This window comes from Micropterus dolomieu, linkage group LG10 (assembly GCF_021292245.1).
Source record: "Micropterus dolomieu isolate WLL.071019.BEF.003 ecotype Adirondacks linkage group LG10, ASM2129224v1, whole genome shotgun sequence".
NCBI classification, from domain to species: domain Eukaryota; kingdom Metazoa; phylum Chordata; class Actinopteri; order Centrarchiformes; family Centrarchidae; genus Micropterus; species Micropterus dolomieu.
Genome location: NC_060159.1, coordinates 13,708,805 through 13,726,299, shown reverse-complemented (window position 1 = coordinate 13,726,299; position 17,495 = coordinate 13,708,805). Strand labels below are relative to the sequence as shown.

Genomic DNA, 17,495 nt, shown 5'->3' with positions numbered 1-17,495 from the left:
TCCAGTAATGCAAAATGGCCACACCCTTGAAAAAAGGAGGTTGTGTGTGTGTGTGTGTGTGTGTGTGTGTGTGTGTGTGTGTGTGTGTGTGTGTGTGTTTGTCCGTGTGGGATTTGACATTCAGAGAGAGAGAATAGGAGGGAAGAAAGGGGGGATGGATGTCCCACATAGGTTTCACCCACCTGCCCATGTCACGTGACTTGTGGTGACACCACAGCTGTTACCACCCATGAGGGGGATGAAGAGGACGAGAGGAGTTTGGGTGTCGGGTGGGTGAGGCGTTGAGTGGAGCTAATTTCTGAGGATATAACATAAAAACCTATGCACCTACAGCATGTACAAACCTTGTACTAAATATTTTATCATTATTTATTATACATTTATTATAAGTGGTGGGGGAAGTACAGTCACAATCCTTCTTACATAAAAGTACAGAAGTATTATCAGCTAAAGTTGTAAAAGTACATATTTTGTAGAAAACAGGCCCAATCAATCATGTGTATGTCAATGTGTATGTAGCATTTTGCGGTTGTAGCTGGTTGAAGGTTAGTTTTAATTAGACTTTATATACAGTTAGGTAGTTTAGTCCAGTGGTTCCAAACTTAGTGGTCAGGCACCTCCAAGGGGTCACAAGATAAATATCATTTTAGGGAGGGGAAAGAAAATAAAATAAAGCTGTACTGCACAAATCTGTTGTGATTTTTTTTTTCTTCACATTTCTCTAATCTAAGTTTTCTTTAGCAAACTATTGGATAATTTGAACAGTTATTTAAATAAATGAACATGCACCATTTAGAGGATAAACATCTCTCTGGTGGAACTGCCGACAACTCTTAGACATCTGAAATATGACAAGGAGCTCCAACCAGACACTGTTTGTTTTGTGGTCACAAGAGGTAACAAGCCCAAAAGGTCGGGAACCACTGATTAAATCTATGATGCGTTTTATTTTGTAAGCTTTTTATGTGCAATTTAATCTGAAAGGTAACTATTAACTGTACCTGCCAGATACCTTGATTATTATACAGTATATGGTCTTGTGTAATTTGAGAAACAGGATGACCTAGAAAAGGGAGTAGAAATGTGGAATGAAGGTGGGGGTTTGAGTCAGTAAACTCTTAAATAGGAAACTGTTGTTGTATCAACAAAAGCTGTCAGTCATCACCCAGACAAAACTGCTCTGCAGTGTAAATCATGGACACCTGAGCCATTGCGATATTATCTTTTACCATTATGTAGAAAAAAAGTGACCCAGGTGATAATATTCCCAATGTTCAACATATGCACGAGTCATCAGGTTTTTTTGGATCTCGTTTTCATTATTCTCTTTGATGCCTTCTTTCTCTTCTGATGATGTAAGTGGGGAGCAAATCATTTATAAGCATAATTTGTAGAACTCAAAGACTATGTATCTGATGCATTGTTCTAACAGGATGAACAGGTTTCCAGATGGACAGAACAGAGACAATTGATCTCTGCTGACTCTTGCTTCAAACATCCTTAGCTGGGTGGTTGATTCAGCTAAACCCCCCACCACCACCACCACCACCATAAACCCATCTCTGTGTCACTGCTGCTGCTGCTGCTGCTGCTGCTGCTGCTGCTGCCTCTCCTGCAGTTGTCATTCCCTTTTGGTGGGGAGTCGGGCAGCTGACTGACGACCCCCGCAGGCACTTGGGTTTCCATAGGTTACTCCACATTCATTCATCCACCAGGACCCACAGTAATGGATCATGTGAAAATATGTTTCATATAGCACCGGGGAGAACATTTTCCTGTGATGGCAGACTAACTTTTGATGTGTGAGGAATGGTTAGAGCAACCAAACTGATTTCATTAAACATATAAGCATGGATTCATACTGATTTACAACGTACTTTAAAAAATGTGAACCTCTCCTTAAAACTATCCAGAGGAGTGGAGGACTGGAAATAAGAGAAGAGTGAAGTGACTAATATAGCATACTGTGTCTGTTAGTTTATATAAATATGGCATTGTTGTACTTATAGTAAGTGAGCCTGTTTACAAGTCTACTGTATTTGGATAACACTTTCACTGGTCCCATAGCTTCCTTTACCACCTAAATTGAACTGATATGCAACTACAAATACATAACAAGGTTCTTGGTAAGGACTGTGCACTTTGGTACTGGTACTAATTACTGGTAATTGTAGGAAAACGTATTAAATTCTTCCAATCAATTAATTCCAATTCATTTTGAAGCAACGCTTTTCAAGAGTTGTAGTCAGCACACCGTGCCGCTGAACATGCGTCAAATTTGTCTAGATATATATGGTAAGAAAAACGTTTTCAACAATAAATTCCTTTTAATAAAGTAATGATTGTTGACATGAGTTTAATGCACAAATTCTATCAAGGAATTTCCTCTGGAAATCAACAACTTCTTATAAAGTCAGCACGCCCAACAAAATAATACAAAAAACTGTCTCCAAACTTTGGCTCTTTTTTGCTAATAATTAATAAATATTTGCTAACATTTACCATCTGTTACCACACATGATCATATTAATATACACTAAAGGATTGACATTGCTTGTATGCATCTTTATATGAATATATCCATGTTGTCCTTCATTATTCATAAACACGTAAGTTACATTCTGTCCTTTCTGCCTTTGTTTGTGCTGAAACTAGTCAACTATTATGTTTTCTGTATAATGTTTATACTATAACAATAAAGTCAAACGTCTCTGTGGGTATCATCATTGACTAGTGAGGTCTACTCACCAGTTTCTACTCATGCAGGATTATAATTGGGCTTTCACAACCACAACATACATTTTAAACAGGCTTTTACCTACTTTGTGAGCAAATATTACATACTCTTGTTTGACCTGTAAACTCTGGTGTATACTAATCCACCATATTGCAGCTCACCTGTCACCAGGTCACTCAGAGGCCACCTGACCATTACAACAGGGCCATTTCAAAGGGGGACACAGACCCCAGTGTAACACCCAGAACCCTTTTATGTCCTAATTGTTTGGTTGGTGAGAAAAGTCAAGGATGTGTTTCCTGTCATTGCGCCTTTTGAGGCTTTAGGAACAAACCAGAGCCTAATTAGGGCGCCATATTCCAAGAAATCTATATGAATTAAACTGAAATGTAATTAAGGGAACCATGTTTTGTTTAACTACATCATTAATACCCCGATGGTACCATTGTTGTGAGACAGATGTGATTTTTTTGGTGTAAAATCATTGTGAAATTGTTTGTTAGGTTGGAACCAAATAACTAAATAGGGATTCTTAATTATAAGACCTGTACTGTATCATTAGCATAAGTAGTTTTGCAGTCCTACATTCTCAAATCTAATGACCACAAAGCATCCTGTCTAAATCTTTCTGTCCTTCTGTGGATTGCGGGAGTGAGTTGCCGTTACCTCTCCATCACCTGTTCTCTCTTTTAGCTTAAATGCCGGAGACCTTTGACCTTTGTGCTCCTTTGCTGCACCACACGGGACCAGGCTCCCTGCAACAGCTGTGTCAACCTCAGCCCTGGCAACTGGTGTGCCCAGGGAAGGACAGAGAGTGGCATTAAAGTCAGACCACGTAATGAGTCAGCAGCATGGTACTGTCTTATCTTTGTCAGGGTCGGGTGGTTCACTTTTACATATGGGTCTCTCAGTGAAGCAAATACACACAATAACCTTATAATTTACAGTATTCAATTCAGTTCAATTCCATCGGGCTCTGTTGCCAAAGGAAGTGGGAAATCAAAACATGCACAAACAGGATCATTTCTGAAAAATAAGATTAAATAACAATAATCAATATAGACTTGCAGTTACAAAATACAAATACAAGTGAGAACTAATATCTCTCACACATTTTTTTCATTTTTATTAATATCATTATCATAATGTTTTTCAGTCATATCTTTACAGAACAATCTAAAAAAAATAGTCAATCAGACGGGGATTTCTAATAGGTGATTGAAATGTAAGGTTCCTCTCCAGCTCCTGAAGAGAGTTGCCTCCAAAGAACCGTGCATGTGCAGGACCTGTTCTGGTGTCAGCTGCTGGTTTATTTATACCAATAGAAACCCATGCCATCCACTTTTGAAGAAACTGCTCTGGGGTGAGTCAATCTAACTCCAACCTTATGTCCCGAGGGAAATTATTTCCTCCTGCCAAGGAAAGTGTGTTGTGACCTCCCCAGAAGCAGTGGGACATTGGCAAAGGGATAGATGGGTTTGACAGAGGGGAACAAAGTGATTAGCAAACGGGGGCCCCGGTATGTGGACACGGGTTAAAAATAACCTCACTGACCCAATTTGTAGATAACATGCAACACAACCGCTGAGCTGCTGGCCGCCGTCTTCCTATTTTGGCTTAATTTTTCCTGATGACTCGATGAACTTGTAGAGGAGTGAAATCTCCCCTTGAATGCTTTTGTTTTTGGGATTCATTAGATCTATAAACGCTCACCAGACTGACGACTGGAACTCGAATAAATAAAACAGAAGAGGGGTTGACAGATGGGGGTGGAATCAAAGAGTAAGATGAGATCTTTTGCATGATGCGTTACACATGATGAAAGAGAAACAGATGATTAGATGAGAGGCTGATCTGTGTGTCAGCTATGAGCCAGTATGTGACAGTGATCAGCTGTCCCATTAAAAGGAAGAGCAGGATTATGATTTGTGTCTTAACCATTGTGTCCGGTGTGAGCGACCAAGAATCCACTCAACAACAAAAGTGATCTGATATTCCTAGCGCCCAGATATATCTGGCAAGGCCTTGGCGCATAGCTGACATTAGTGGAAATGTTGCATTTGTGATACACCCTGGCCCAGGGCCATGGGAAATATTGAACAACTGTCGAATTTAGACAACATCCTGTGGCGGAGAAAAAACGGGAGCCACAAAGATGCGATGGGGTGGCTATTTGTGGATGGCGAGTGCCTCGAAAATAGCGAGGCTATTAGGTTTCAATATAAGCCCCCCTCTCTGAGCTCGAGCTTTCTGTGAATGAGGCCCGGGTTCCTATCACACCCAACCCCAGCTCTGATTTTAGAACACAGGTGTTGACCTTAGTGGAGCGGCTTGTGCTTGCAGTAGAGGAAAATGAACCCCCGAGCTCAAGCCCCGGTTGCCTCTACAGAATTGGTCACTGTGTGCTCACACAGATGCTTCAAATCAGTCATATAAGGATGGTCTGATTCAATATAATGACTTATTCTAGATTCTAGATAATAACCACTAGGGGGATGAAAACAATCTCATATTCTCCGGCTAAGCGGTTTTATGTTTGATGAGAAATTGTTTCAACAACTTACTCTTTTAGCTGAAAGATTGTGTGGTTTTTTTTTACATTTTCAACAATTTCTGTAGAATGTTCCCTTCACACAAACGCAGCTTACATTACATTCATTGTTGTTTTGTAAATGTCGTGGCAGCAGGATGGTCACCTTGTGGCCAATGGAGAATTTATTGCTTGTTTTTATGGTGCCAGGAGAACGCCCATATAACTTATTCACACTCCTCACATATCATTGACTGTGCTTCATTAACAGAGGTTTACATTACAATTTATCAAAGGAGTTGCCACATTTGGTTGACTGTAAGGCAGATTTGTTTTGTGGCTACCTCCCAAAGGTAATCATCTCAAGGCATCATGTCATCTCATAAAAAATTTGACAACAGTGGACGTCACTTTTTCCTATACTGCTATTGATACAATGAAGCTAAAGTGGAGCGCAGGAACCAAACTGGGATGAAACTCAACCTTGGCTTCAGCTGTGACTCATGGCCCGCTGTGACTGCTGTTCTGACTGGACCCCCAAACCCAATAAAACACGCCCATCGTGCAGTTGCTTCCTTGTTTCTCTGTATCCCTCTCTTTCTCTCTTTTCTTTTTTTTTCTCCAAAAAGGAGCCATTGACATTCGGTGTAAAATAGAGGCAGGGTGGGGTGGGGGCTGAATAGAGGAACGGCAGGGGTGTAGGGTGTCTCGAGCCCAGTGTGAACAGCTGAGAGGTGTGATTTCACAGGCTGGCTCCCCCTGTCAGGGCCCTGATTGGGCCGGACAGGAGGCGCAGGAGAGGCCCGGGCTTCTAAAGGACACCAACAGGTGGGAGGCCGCTTTGGAGGGGGGTGCTCCTGGCGGGATAGAAAAGGCCGGTCTGCAAGGCCTGTAGTGTGCACAATCCACCAGCCAGATTGGGAGGAGGATGGTTGATTGCAGGATAGCTGAGGTGAAGAGAGGAGAGGGGCAGGATGAAGTTGGAGAATGGTTCTCGGGAAGCAGAGGGATAGTTTGAGTTTTGGTGGAAAGGGCAGCGCCAAGGACAAGGCGTAAGGTTGGTCTGAGAGACAGAAAGTGTTTTTGGTCTCAGAACTCCTTTTTTAAATCTCTGCTTTTTGACAGAACAATGTTGTGTAGGTAGCTTTTCTTTTGTGTTGGTTTATGTAGATGGTTAATATTTGACACCAACAAATGGGCTTTACAGTGACACCTATTTTTTGTTGAGTCCTTTAGATTCAGATGTTGTAGACTTTCAGCACTTCTAGTTTCCTTGCCTTGCAGCACCATGTGAGTGAAATCAGGTGTCAAACCAGTTGTTAGTGGTTTTCCATTTACAATAGGCACAGCACACCGTGGCACAGCCTGACACCTCCGTCAGGTGAGGGGAAACTGAGGTGTGATTCAGGAAGGAATCAGGAAATTTGGCGACATGTGTCTCTCAGAGGAGCAATCCCAGTCCAATCAAAGTAGTATAGGCCAGTCTTTTCTAATGGCCATTTGGTCCGCAGCAGGTTGACACACCGCTGGTTAGATGTTTAAAGGAAGTCACCACAAGGCAGTGTAGGAGAGGCTGGCTGAACCCAGTGTGTCCTCAAGCTCCACTCCAGCTACTCACCACAAGAAACCCACAAGAGGAGACGCATTCAATAAAGGTGAGTAACAAATATTTTCAGTGCATTCAAGCTGAATTTTAAAAATATTATTTATGATATTAAAGCAGCTTTATAAAGGAGGATTTTTACACATCTGCTGGGATCAAAATGACTTTGCATGGTATAATGTTTAGGAAAGAGCACAGATTGTGACCTCAATCTGCCGGAAGTCCGAATATTCCTTGCTATTAAACACAAGGGAATTCAGCATCACATTGGCACTACCTATCAAAAAGATGCATGAGCTGGTAGTTAGCAATATTACTCTTAGATTCTGTAATCCTTAATATCAGGGACAAACAGTGTAGATAGTATTTTTTCTTTTAGTGTTGGAAGGATCAACCTTTTGTTCATATTACAAGACAACTGTTGGAAAATTAGCCTTTATATAAAACAAGTTTTTACTTGAAATTTGCCCCTATCAAACAAAACTTTGAATTTCTAACAAGTCTGCGGCGCAGATAATCAAAGCCAACGACACGTGTTTCTTTAGCCCCATCCCTCTTCGCTCTGTCACAGTTAACCATTGTTAAGCCAGGTTGTTCCTGCTACTCTGCAACTGTGACTATGAAAGGGTGCCTTGTGTCCGAGGAGCGGTGAATCCAGTTGTTGCCCCTTGTGAGGACATGCTTCCTTATATCCCCATATTAATACACCACTTATGGAATGTAAGGAAGTGTGTGGTTTCAAGGGTGCTTGAGCTCCAGCCGCACTGGGAAGAAAAGACATGGCTGATTTTATCTTTCATTTAACAGTGATAAAAGACGGAGCTTCCTTCACCACGATTGTCTGAGTGTGCCTTTGTCTGTTTCATGAGATGGGAGGGGGATGACATGTTCACAATTGCGTGTGTGTGCGTGCGTGTGTGTGTGTGTGTGTGGCAGGACAACAGGTGAAGGGCCTGTTCCCTCTCCTTCACCTCAGACACGTGTACAGTTAGCATTACTCCCAGGGACGCTGATCGGGTCTCAGGGACTTCTTGAAAAATTCCTGCCCTGCCCCAACGGCTGACAGTCAAGGGGGATTGACAGACCACAGCTGTCACCCATTTTAGCAACCACAGGACTCTCAAAAAAGGAAGAGCGGAGGGAGGGCAGGGATGTGGAGCTGTCACTGAGGGTGAAGGGTCGCTCCCGTAGGCTGGGTTTGGGAGGAAATAGGACGATGTCACTGGCTGTCAGGATTCCCAAACTTCTAAATAGAAACTATCTGCTTGGTAACATGGAGATACTTCTTGTAACTATGCAGGGTATGTCAGTAGTAACTCAGTGATGATCCTCTTTTTCTCTCTGTGTGTTTCATCAGGTAAGGCTGAAGAGGACATGACGGCCTGACTGCTTGCAGATGATGTCCACCTCCTATTTCCGCTCTTTCTCTTCTCTCATTCCCTTCTTTTTCTATTTCCTCTACCCCTGTAACCTTCCCCTCTCAGCCCCCGCTCACTGCATGCACCGGTCCTGCTCTCTCTCGCTCTGCCTCTTGCAGCTGAAGCAACACGCCTTGCTGTGGCTGGTCAAACGGAACCAAGTCAGGTGTTTCTGTGAGGTTTGGTCCCCTTCAACCAGCTACTGCGCCGTGAATTCAGTCAGCAGACCCCAGCGTGGAAACAAAGACACAGAGGCGTTGTGGTGTATGCTGCATACTTTAGTGGAGGTGGTAGTTTATTGACAATGATAGATGATGTCTTTTCTTTAGTAGTTTGGTGTTTGTTGTTTGCTGTGTGACAATGGATGTTAATAAAAGGTTTCTGACAACATTCAGTGGTAGATTTAAATTTCTTGTAAATGTCTAAAATGTAAAGAAAATTTAAAGGACGTATTGCTAGAGTCAGATTTCCTTCTACAATCCCGTTTGAAACTGTGTAAGGGTAGCGTTTTTCTAGTTTTTGATTAGACACACAATGGAAGTGTATAACTGACCTAGTTTTTTGCACCCAAGTATTATTCTGAACAGTATAATGAGTAGTCATTATGGATAGTTAGTCTGATGATAACATTTTTCATTGCACTACCAAAAGCTCAATTACCAGGTGATTCAAAGAGTATGCACAATACCACTTTCAGCGAAAAACACCTCCACCAAAAGTCTAACTTGTCTAACTGTTGAGGGAGATGAGACTGTAATAAAAATTAGATTATGATGACTTTTGCCCACCCTATAGATGTAGTCAGTCTTTGTCATATGTCTATCGGTATATTAAAATTATATATATATTCTTACCATTTCCTACATTTTTGTTGTAAACAAACCAACAAACAAACCAAAAATTAAAATAGTTTAGTAAGGAGAACACGCTACCCTGTACGTAGGATAAGCGGTTGGCGATGGATGGATGGATGAATGGATAGTAAGGAGAACTATTTAGTTATAAATGTTTAGTCTCATAATAGTGTTTCTTCCTCTTATCTATTAGGTTGTTTATTTATTGTACATCATGGTGACAAGATCTATCTAAAGTTAGACTACAGTCCAGAGTCTTACAGTGCACCCTGAGTCTATAGGCCAGAGGATTCAGAACTGTGGACAGCATGCACGAGTCCTTCAATAATAATGATTATAATGAGAGATGTTTTGTGTTTTTGGTGATAATGTACAAGAGGTATTTCTGAAGGCCAACCAGACAGTCTGGAGGTCTCCATTTAAAGAAATTGTCCTGTTATTATTAAAGTCCCGGGTTTGACACTCATATTTCACACACATTTCCGTCACCCATGCACACGTTCACTCATTATGAAGTGGGTAATGAGGTAAAAAATGTAAATTAAAAAGAGAGTATTTAAAATGGGTTACGCTTCCAAGTGTTACTTCTTTGACGTGATAAACCGCATATTCTGTCGTTTGTACATTATATGGTTGAGTAGACTAACTTTCAAAATGGTAATTATAACAGTACAGAACTAATGATTGCATATTTAGTATGGACCATGTGTTTGACATCACAAACACTTGCCAAATTTAAATCTCTAAGCTGAAGGGGTGCTTGTAGTTACAAAACATTCAGTTAGTAAGGATTCAATTAACAATCAGAGCTACAGAGGTTCAGGGGAAATCTATTTGAAAACTACAATGATACACTGTAGATGGTTTTATAAATGTAACCTCTATACAAAGTGCCGCGCAGTGCATGAATTTACTGATAAACTAAGATTATAGGTTGTGTAGATAGCTATAATGTGTGCACAGACACCCTCTATAGATAAAATGAATAAGAGAATAAGGTATTCATGTACATGAGAAAAGTGACCTTGGTGAGCAGGAGGCTGTTATGAAAGTGTGTAGAATGATCCCAGGCTGAGATATAATATAAGATGTAAACCATCAACCAAATCAAATCAACCATCTACAACAAAATAATTAATTCACCACAAATTGGATAAAAGCTAATTAAATCAAATCCCTGCAAGTGTGGATATTTCGTGTCACTGTTGGTGGGGACAATGAAAACATCTCCCAGCAGGAGACCTTTAGAAATAAAGTCTCTGATGGGTCTGAAAAAGATAGGGAGCGGACCAAATCACTGCAAGACATTTGAGGGGGGAAGACATCTTTCAAAACCCGGACAACAGTGGATATATTTAATTGTTTTGATCAAAATTATTGCTAGGGACAATTAAGTAGTTGCTGGGTATTGGTACCATCCCTATTACATTCTATGGCCTTCAATTTGATTACACTACAGTACAGAACACTACAGTTTTTCCTCCTTGGAGCAGGAAATGGTGTTTAAAAACACCATGTTAACATGGCCACCTTGAGACAACCCTGCATACAATAATTGCAAGAAAGAAAATACTTCCCTACTCAGCCTATCATGTATGAAGTGAGGTGAAGAAGTAAAATTAATTGATTAAGATATAATATTGATAAATATTGGTATGGTTACTGGTTCAGAAAAAAATGCATGGTCTCTTCACCTTCTGGATAGGAATGAGAACCTGTTGCCTAGAGGATATGGGGTGGCCTGCAGGCTAAGGTGGCTTTCAGGGTAGGCCAGTGAGAAGGTTTTTTTGTTGCACCTTGAACTGATTTTATGATATGATTTAATGCTGCTGCTACACTTTCTCTTTCCCTCCATCTCCTGTTGTGAAAAGTAATTTACTGCATCCGCCCAAACACACTGGCTACTTATCATACAGGCTACTTATCATACAGGCTTAGCTCAATTCTTGATATTTTAATTGTGATTGTAATTTTTATTTAATAGAACAGTTATTATGCCTAATACATGTTTTGTGTATGCCTATTCTTTTACTGGATGCGGACATTAAAAATCACCTACTGGCTGTCCAGGTTATTGAACTACAACCAAACACCATTTGGTGTACAGGTGATACCAGCACTACATCTTTCCACAAGGGGGCGACATACATTTGCCTGGGTGGTAGATTCTGCAGCTGCAGAGGAAGCGAAGCAGCATCGTAAACATGGCTGACAGTGGAGAGACAGGTGAGTTCGGGAGTGTGTAACAGCTGGACTTTATTACTGTTTCCAGCTATTTTGAATACTTTGCTGTGGTCACAGCAACAACATGTCTTGCACTTATAGTTCATGTTTTGTGGCCTTTGGGTTTGGCTTGTAGCGAGGTTAATTTCCTTATGCTAGTGCTGCTAACGTTAGCATTGCAAGCAAGTCAACGGCACCATTGCGCCGGGCTAGACAGTGTAGCGTTAGTTTAACGGCAGACATCTCGATGTTATTGCATCATCTTTTCGATTTGTTTTATTAAATTAAGAGAGCAATTAAAAAGGCCTGTTTTTAGTTTCCCCTGTGTTGACTGACTGTCCTGACGGGTTTCGTTAGCATGATGCAAACCTAGCAAGTGTCATGTAGTCAGCCAACAGCGTCACCAAAACTGAAGGACTAACTACTAAATAAAAGCTGGCCCTGTCATTAAAGCCCCTTATAAAAAAAAAAGGAACAGACGTATGTGATTAAACTGATGTAATCATATAATCATCCGATGGTTGTTTTACAGATGGACATAGCAAGAAAGGTGACATTCATCGAGCAAAGGTCAGAAAGTTCTTGAATTGTGTCACAGTCTAATATAAGACTACATAGTTGACTTCATTGTAATGTTTTCGTTGGACGCCCTTTCTCCACATATTTGCTTGACAGAGTGAAGGCAAGGAGCTGACCAAAGAGGAGAAGCAACGGCTGAGGAAAGAGAAGAAACAGCAGAAGAAAAGCAAAGAGAAAAGAGATGACAAGGCTTCACAGGAAAGTGAGAAAGAGAAGAAGCCTGTCAGTTCAGCTTCTCCAGCTTCCCAGCCCCCAACACAACCCACAACACAGAAAGGTGTCACATAAAGCACATTTGTATTTATTTCTCACTTGGCAGATTACTGTGCAGTGAGCATCAAATGCTTGCTGCTGACAGCGAGTTACAGATTATTTTTGTCAAAGAAATGTTCTTTCTAACTAGCATCCGTTACTGTGTGCTGTTTCTCCCCCCAGTTCCTTCAGCAGTGCCTGCTCCAGTTTCTATACCTGCATCAGAAACTCAGCCTGCTAAGAGTAAAGCAGAGTTGAAGGCTGAGCGGAGAGCTCGGCAAGAGGCTGACAGGGCCTCCAAGCAGGGCAAGAAGGGAGATGTGGGACAGCAGGCCGCCACGGGCAAACCTAAAGTACCTCCTAGTGAGCTGCAGCCAGGTACTGTAGTAGCCTGGGGGTCAGCATAAATAGTGAAAATCATCATATAGACAATCTGAATTATACATTATATACCGTGCAGAAAGTCACACCTTTATATACTTGCGTTTTCAGTGGTGAAGAGGCTCCCAGAACATGTCCAGGTGGACAACCCGGAGGTTTTAAAGAAACTGGCAAAGAAATTGGAAAGACAACAGGTTAGCTACTTTATGTGTCGTCTCTAAAAACCTTGAATCATGAAAGCATGCTTTGTCTGATTCAGGACAGCTTGCCTTGACATAATACAATGCCAATTAAATTTTATATGTTAGCATTGGGTTAAATTTTGAGCACAGTAACAATAAATGCACTGAAATAAGAAAATATGTATGTAAGGAACAGATACAGTGACTCAAAGCATGTTGATGTCTTATTGGTAAATGACTAAAATTAATAAGGAATGGCCTGGATCTTGGTTGTTTGATCAGGCACTTGTTGCAAATAATGTGTTACAGTATAACGTATCCTCTGTCATCACTCATTGTCCAATTATGGGTATAGAGACAGTTCTCAAAATGTCACTAACAATTCTAAAAGTGAAAAAAAAAATGGCAGGGTGTCCTGTCAGTCATTGCAACCTCCCATAACCATGAGTCATAACCGCATGTGATTGTACCTAACATTTCTTTCAGACACCAGGGTACAATGCGGCTGCGCAGGTCAAGGTCTGACTTTCTTAAATGTGTGTGCGACTGACATCTGTCTAGTTTGGTTGTGTTTGTTAATTGTTATCGTCCTCCCAATGCGTTCGTTGAAAAGTTGGGCATGCAAACATATTATTTGGGCCATGGAGACACAGGTTGGTACGTCAGCGGGATGTGTTTGTTTGAGAAGTTGGTAGCATGTTCTTTTTTGTTCTTTGTGTTTACCCACAACACAGAGATGTTGCTGTGCAGGTTTATAGTTTCACTCCATACTGTATTTACAACAAAGTCATACACAAGAAATGTTTTCTTTGCTGCCAAAATTAAACAAGACTGTGTGAGTTTTATTTGAGAGTAGCCTTTCATTAGTATATAGTAACCTTTGTTTGTCCCTGTGGTACACTGAATTTTACTTACAGACTTAGCCATCTTTTAAATTATGCCCAGGCTGTTCTGTGACTGTGGGATCTCAGTTTTACCCTTTGAATCACTGGGGATTTATGGCAGTGGACTTTAATCTGCTTCATTTCAGATCCCACTCCGGTTAGACTACGGCTACAAAGTCAGCCTGTTTTCTCATCTCCACCAGTACAGTCGCAACGCCCCTCTAACACAGCAACTCGGGTAAACTGACAATATATCATTTAGTACAGTAGGTCTGAGAAGAGTTTGATTTATGTAGTAGCAATAATTTGTTATCTTATATCTTAAATCTCACTTATTGTTACTGAGTGTTTTTGTCTGTTACAGCATTCCCTCCACAGTGATTCATCCTGCTATTGTTCGACTGGGTCTCCAGTATTCACAGGGCATTGTGGCAGGATCCAATGCTCGCTCAGTCGCGCTGCTGCATGCCTTCAAACAGGTAGAGAGCACAGACTACTTAGTCTGAGTGCTTTACCATTTGTGTTTCCTCTCTCTCCAGTATTTAGACACAGCAACAAAAACGCATTAGTTTGATTCTGTTTGTAATAAAGTACAATGAAAGAGTCCTAATAGCCTTAAATGTTCTTTCAATGTTACTGTTTTAAAAAAAATTAACTCTGAAACTGTGGGTTGTATTTAAACTGCAATAACAATTAGTGAGACTTTTGGCACCTAACTGCTTCGACACCATTCAATGTAGAACCGTTGTTCAAACCTCAAAAAGCTCAGCTCATTGATGACATTATGTTTGTATCTTTCATGCTTTACACAGGGTGTGGTTAAGTTGTTAAAAGCCTTTAATATTCTCTTACTCCCACAATTTTCTCTCTTCATATGTCCTTTTTTTATGAAAAAATAGAAAAATGTGTCCCAAAATAGAAATGTCAATGGCTATTTTTTTTTCTTTACACACGCATTGCTTGTAAGGCTTAGACCTCAGCTGATGGTTTACACACTTAAACGACACATCAACTCCTACTCCGTACAGTTCATATAAAGCCTAGATCACACCACACAATTTTTAGCCCGATTTGCTGCTCAGCGGTCAATCTGCGGTCGGCAGTCGTTATGTGTGAACTACTTAACGACGCATCAAAACGGCTCCCCAACACATCACTGCCACATCGCCGACGTATGCCAGATATCTAGCATGCCAAAGATCTGGAAGAGTCGGCAGACTCGACATCCACATCCAGCCAATGAGAGCAGGCAGCTACTTTTTCACCGCAAAACACTTTTTACTCCCCTCCAGCTCTCTCTGTAGCTCAGACGAACCCGGCTACCTGCATGTGCTAATCCATTCTGTCATCCATATTTTTGTCTTTATAATCGGTATCTTTTTAATAACAAACAACAGCTGTTTCATGTGTATGTTCATGTCAATTCCCGTTTCACATTTCACATGTGTTTTCTTGGCAAAATCTGGTTTGGAGACCAGCGGTGGGTGACAGAGCCGCTGTCAGCTCGTGTAGTGTGTGACCCCCTGTCATCGATCAGTCATGTAGTGTGAACGCCACAGCGACTTCAAGACTCCTGTCACAAGACAGCATGTTGTGTAGTGTGAACAGCACGGCCATCGGCCGACGCTGAAAGTCGTGTAGTCTGCACAAGGCTTTATAGTTTACACTATAACTCTCATAACACCTTTTATTGATTACACTATATTTTGCCCCCTTCATACCTTTCCTTATTATTCCAACTCTTCGTACTCATTCAGCTTGTCCTTCATTCTAAGTTAAGCCAGCAATGCAGTTTATCTCCCAGCCATTTATCAAGTGATAAAGCTTAGCATCGGCTTTTTAGCAGACAGCAATCCCACTGCAGTGTCTTCAGAAATTGCATTCTGTAGTATGAGGATGACATGATTTTATTTTAGACACCAGACAGATATAAAGTACACCAACTAAAAGCAATGTTTTTTTTCTCCTCAGGTAATAAGGGACTATACTACACCTCCAAATGAGGAGCTATCTAGAGACTTGGTCAACAAGCTGAAACCTTATATCAGGTACAAAAATTATTACAATTTTGGCCTGGATCATCACTAATATAGCTTTACTGAGTCCTAATGATCAATTTTAAAGTTTAACACATAAATTGATTCCTTTTGTCTTATTTTTCTTGCAGTTTTTTGAATCAATGTCGCCCTCTCTCAGCCAGCATGGGTAATGCAATCAAATACATCAAGAAAGAGATCTCCAATATTCCTAGTCAGTGCAAAGAAGAAGAGGTATTGTCATAATTGTTTTTCTCATAATTTAACCTGAGGGTCATAAACTTACTGTGTTGTAGCTAACACATTCAATAGATACCATAGACTTAATGTTGCTGATTTTCAGTTTTCACCTCTTTCCCCCTCGTGCATTCTCTCTTTCTCTGTTTAGGCAAAGAGCAAGCTGCTGAACTGTATCGAGTGCTACATTGATGAGAGGATCAAACTTGCTGCTAAAGCTATTGCCAAGTACTCCATAGAAAAGATCAGTGATGGAGATGTCATCCTAGTTTATGGATGGTAAGCTGACGAGGCAAGGGAAAACAAAAGTTTATATGTCATAACTGGCAACCAAGCATTGCTTAATTGTATAAATGTAAAATGAATGCAACACATAAGTATCCAGACCTAAAATCCGCCACCAACGCTTTCTCTTCCGTTTTTCTTGTCTCACCCCTTAAACGCACATATTCTTCTTCAAACATTACCACTTCTCATTTTCATCTCTGTTTTTATCTCCCTCTGCTCAGCTCGTCACTGGTCAACCACATCCTGTGCAAAGCCTTCGAGAAGAGCAGGAAGTTCCGTGTGATCGTTGTGGACAGCAGGCCTCGACTGGAGGGCCGGGAGGCCCTACGGCGCCTGGTCCAGAGAGGCATCAGCTGCACCTACGTCCTTATCTCGGCCGTGTCTTACATCCTTCCAGAGGTAAACATTCACACATCAGAGCTTAAGTAGAAATGTAAAGGCAAATGTTTGTGTTTTGAGCAAGCTACATTTCGTTTCTTTTTGTGTAAATATGTCATCATAATGCCTTGAACTTTGACCTCACAGGTATCAAAGGTGTTCCTTGGTGCTCATGCGCTGCTGGCCAACGGTTACGTCATGTCTCGTGTGGGGACGTCACAGATAGCTCTGGTGGCCAAAGCCTTTAACGTGCCTGTGCTGGTGTGTTGTGAAACCTACAAGTTTTGTGAAAGGGTGCAGACAGATTCCTTCGTGTCCAATGAACTAGGTATGGGAAAAGCAGCCAGTGGAGTGTTGGATCTGTTGAAGGTGTTTGTTTCTTTAAAGTTACTTGATTTTTGATACTGTCACTTCAAATGCTGCTTTTGCTCAATTTTACCTTCCATTCCTTCTAAACATTTGGTAAAGATGTCAGAATTAGTCAGGATTTATCTTCGTCTGTCCCTTCCAGATGACCCCGATGACCTAATTGTGACCCGTAAAGGGAAGACCCAGCTAGAGCACTGGCAGAAGGTGCCTTCACTTGGCCTGCTTAACCTGGTGTATGACGTGACACCACCTGATTTCGTGGATCTAGTCATCACAGACCTGGGAATGATCCCATGCACCTCAGTCCCCGTGGTTCTGCGAGTCAAAAACGTGGACCAGTGAACAACCTGCTCAGCCTGAGCCTAGAGGCTGTTTCAATGGGGGAGTTTGTGTACTCGAATGCTTGCATACAACACAAAATCTTGTGTTTTTAGCATGCAATAAATATATATCTGAAATGGCATAAGCTTTTTAAACAGAGTCCGTGTGTGTTTTTATGGTAGGAATGGATCATTACAGAGATTTGTTTCCCTGGGCTAATTGG

At 41.2% G+C, this 17,495-nt stretch overlaps 1 protein-coding gene across 1 annotated transcript; it reads left to right on the top strand.

Moving 5' to 3' along the window:
• The first annotated feature begins 11,248 nt into the window (after positions 1–11,248).
• eif2b4 (eukaryotic translation initiation factor 2B, subunit 4 delta) lies at positions 11,249–17,427 on the top strand. The gene is made up of 13 exons (XM_046060463.1): positions 11,249–11,368; positions 11,898–11,935; positions 12,041–12,221; positions 12,380–12,574; positions 12,689–12,771; positions 13,790–13,881; positions 14,008–14,122; positions 15,615–15,691; positions 15,811–15,913; positions 16,068–16,195; positions 16,426–16,603; positions 16,730–16,910; positions 17,094–17,427. Exons 1-13 carry the CDS (start codon positions 11,347–11,349, stop codon positions 17,291–17,293), a joined length of 1,593 nt encoding a protein of 530 aa, XP_045916419.1. The 5' UTR covers positions 11,249–11,346; the 3' UTR covers positions 17,294–17,427.
• Positions 17,428–17,495: the final 68 nt, after the last annotated feature.

What these genes read in the sequence shown, in the direction of transcription:
- eif2b4 (XM_046060463.1), top strand. Translation starts at nt 11,347, where the DNA reads ATGGCTGACAGTGGAGAGACAG. An exon ending in GGCTGACAGTGGAGAGACAG is followed by an intron (nt 11,369 to 11,897) that starts GTGAGTTCGGGA and finishes GTTGTTTTACAG; the next exon opens with ATGGACATAGCAAGAAAGGT. An exon ending in ACAACCCACAACACAGAAAG is followed by an intron (nt 12,222 to 12,379) that starts GTGTCACATAAA and finishes TTCTCCCCCCAG; the next exon opens with TTCCTTCAGCAGTGCCTGCT.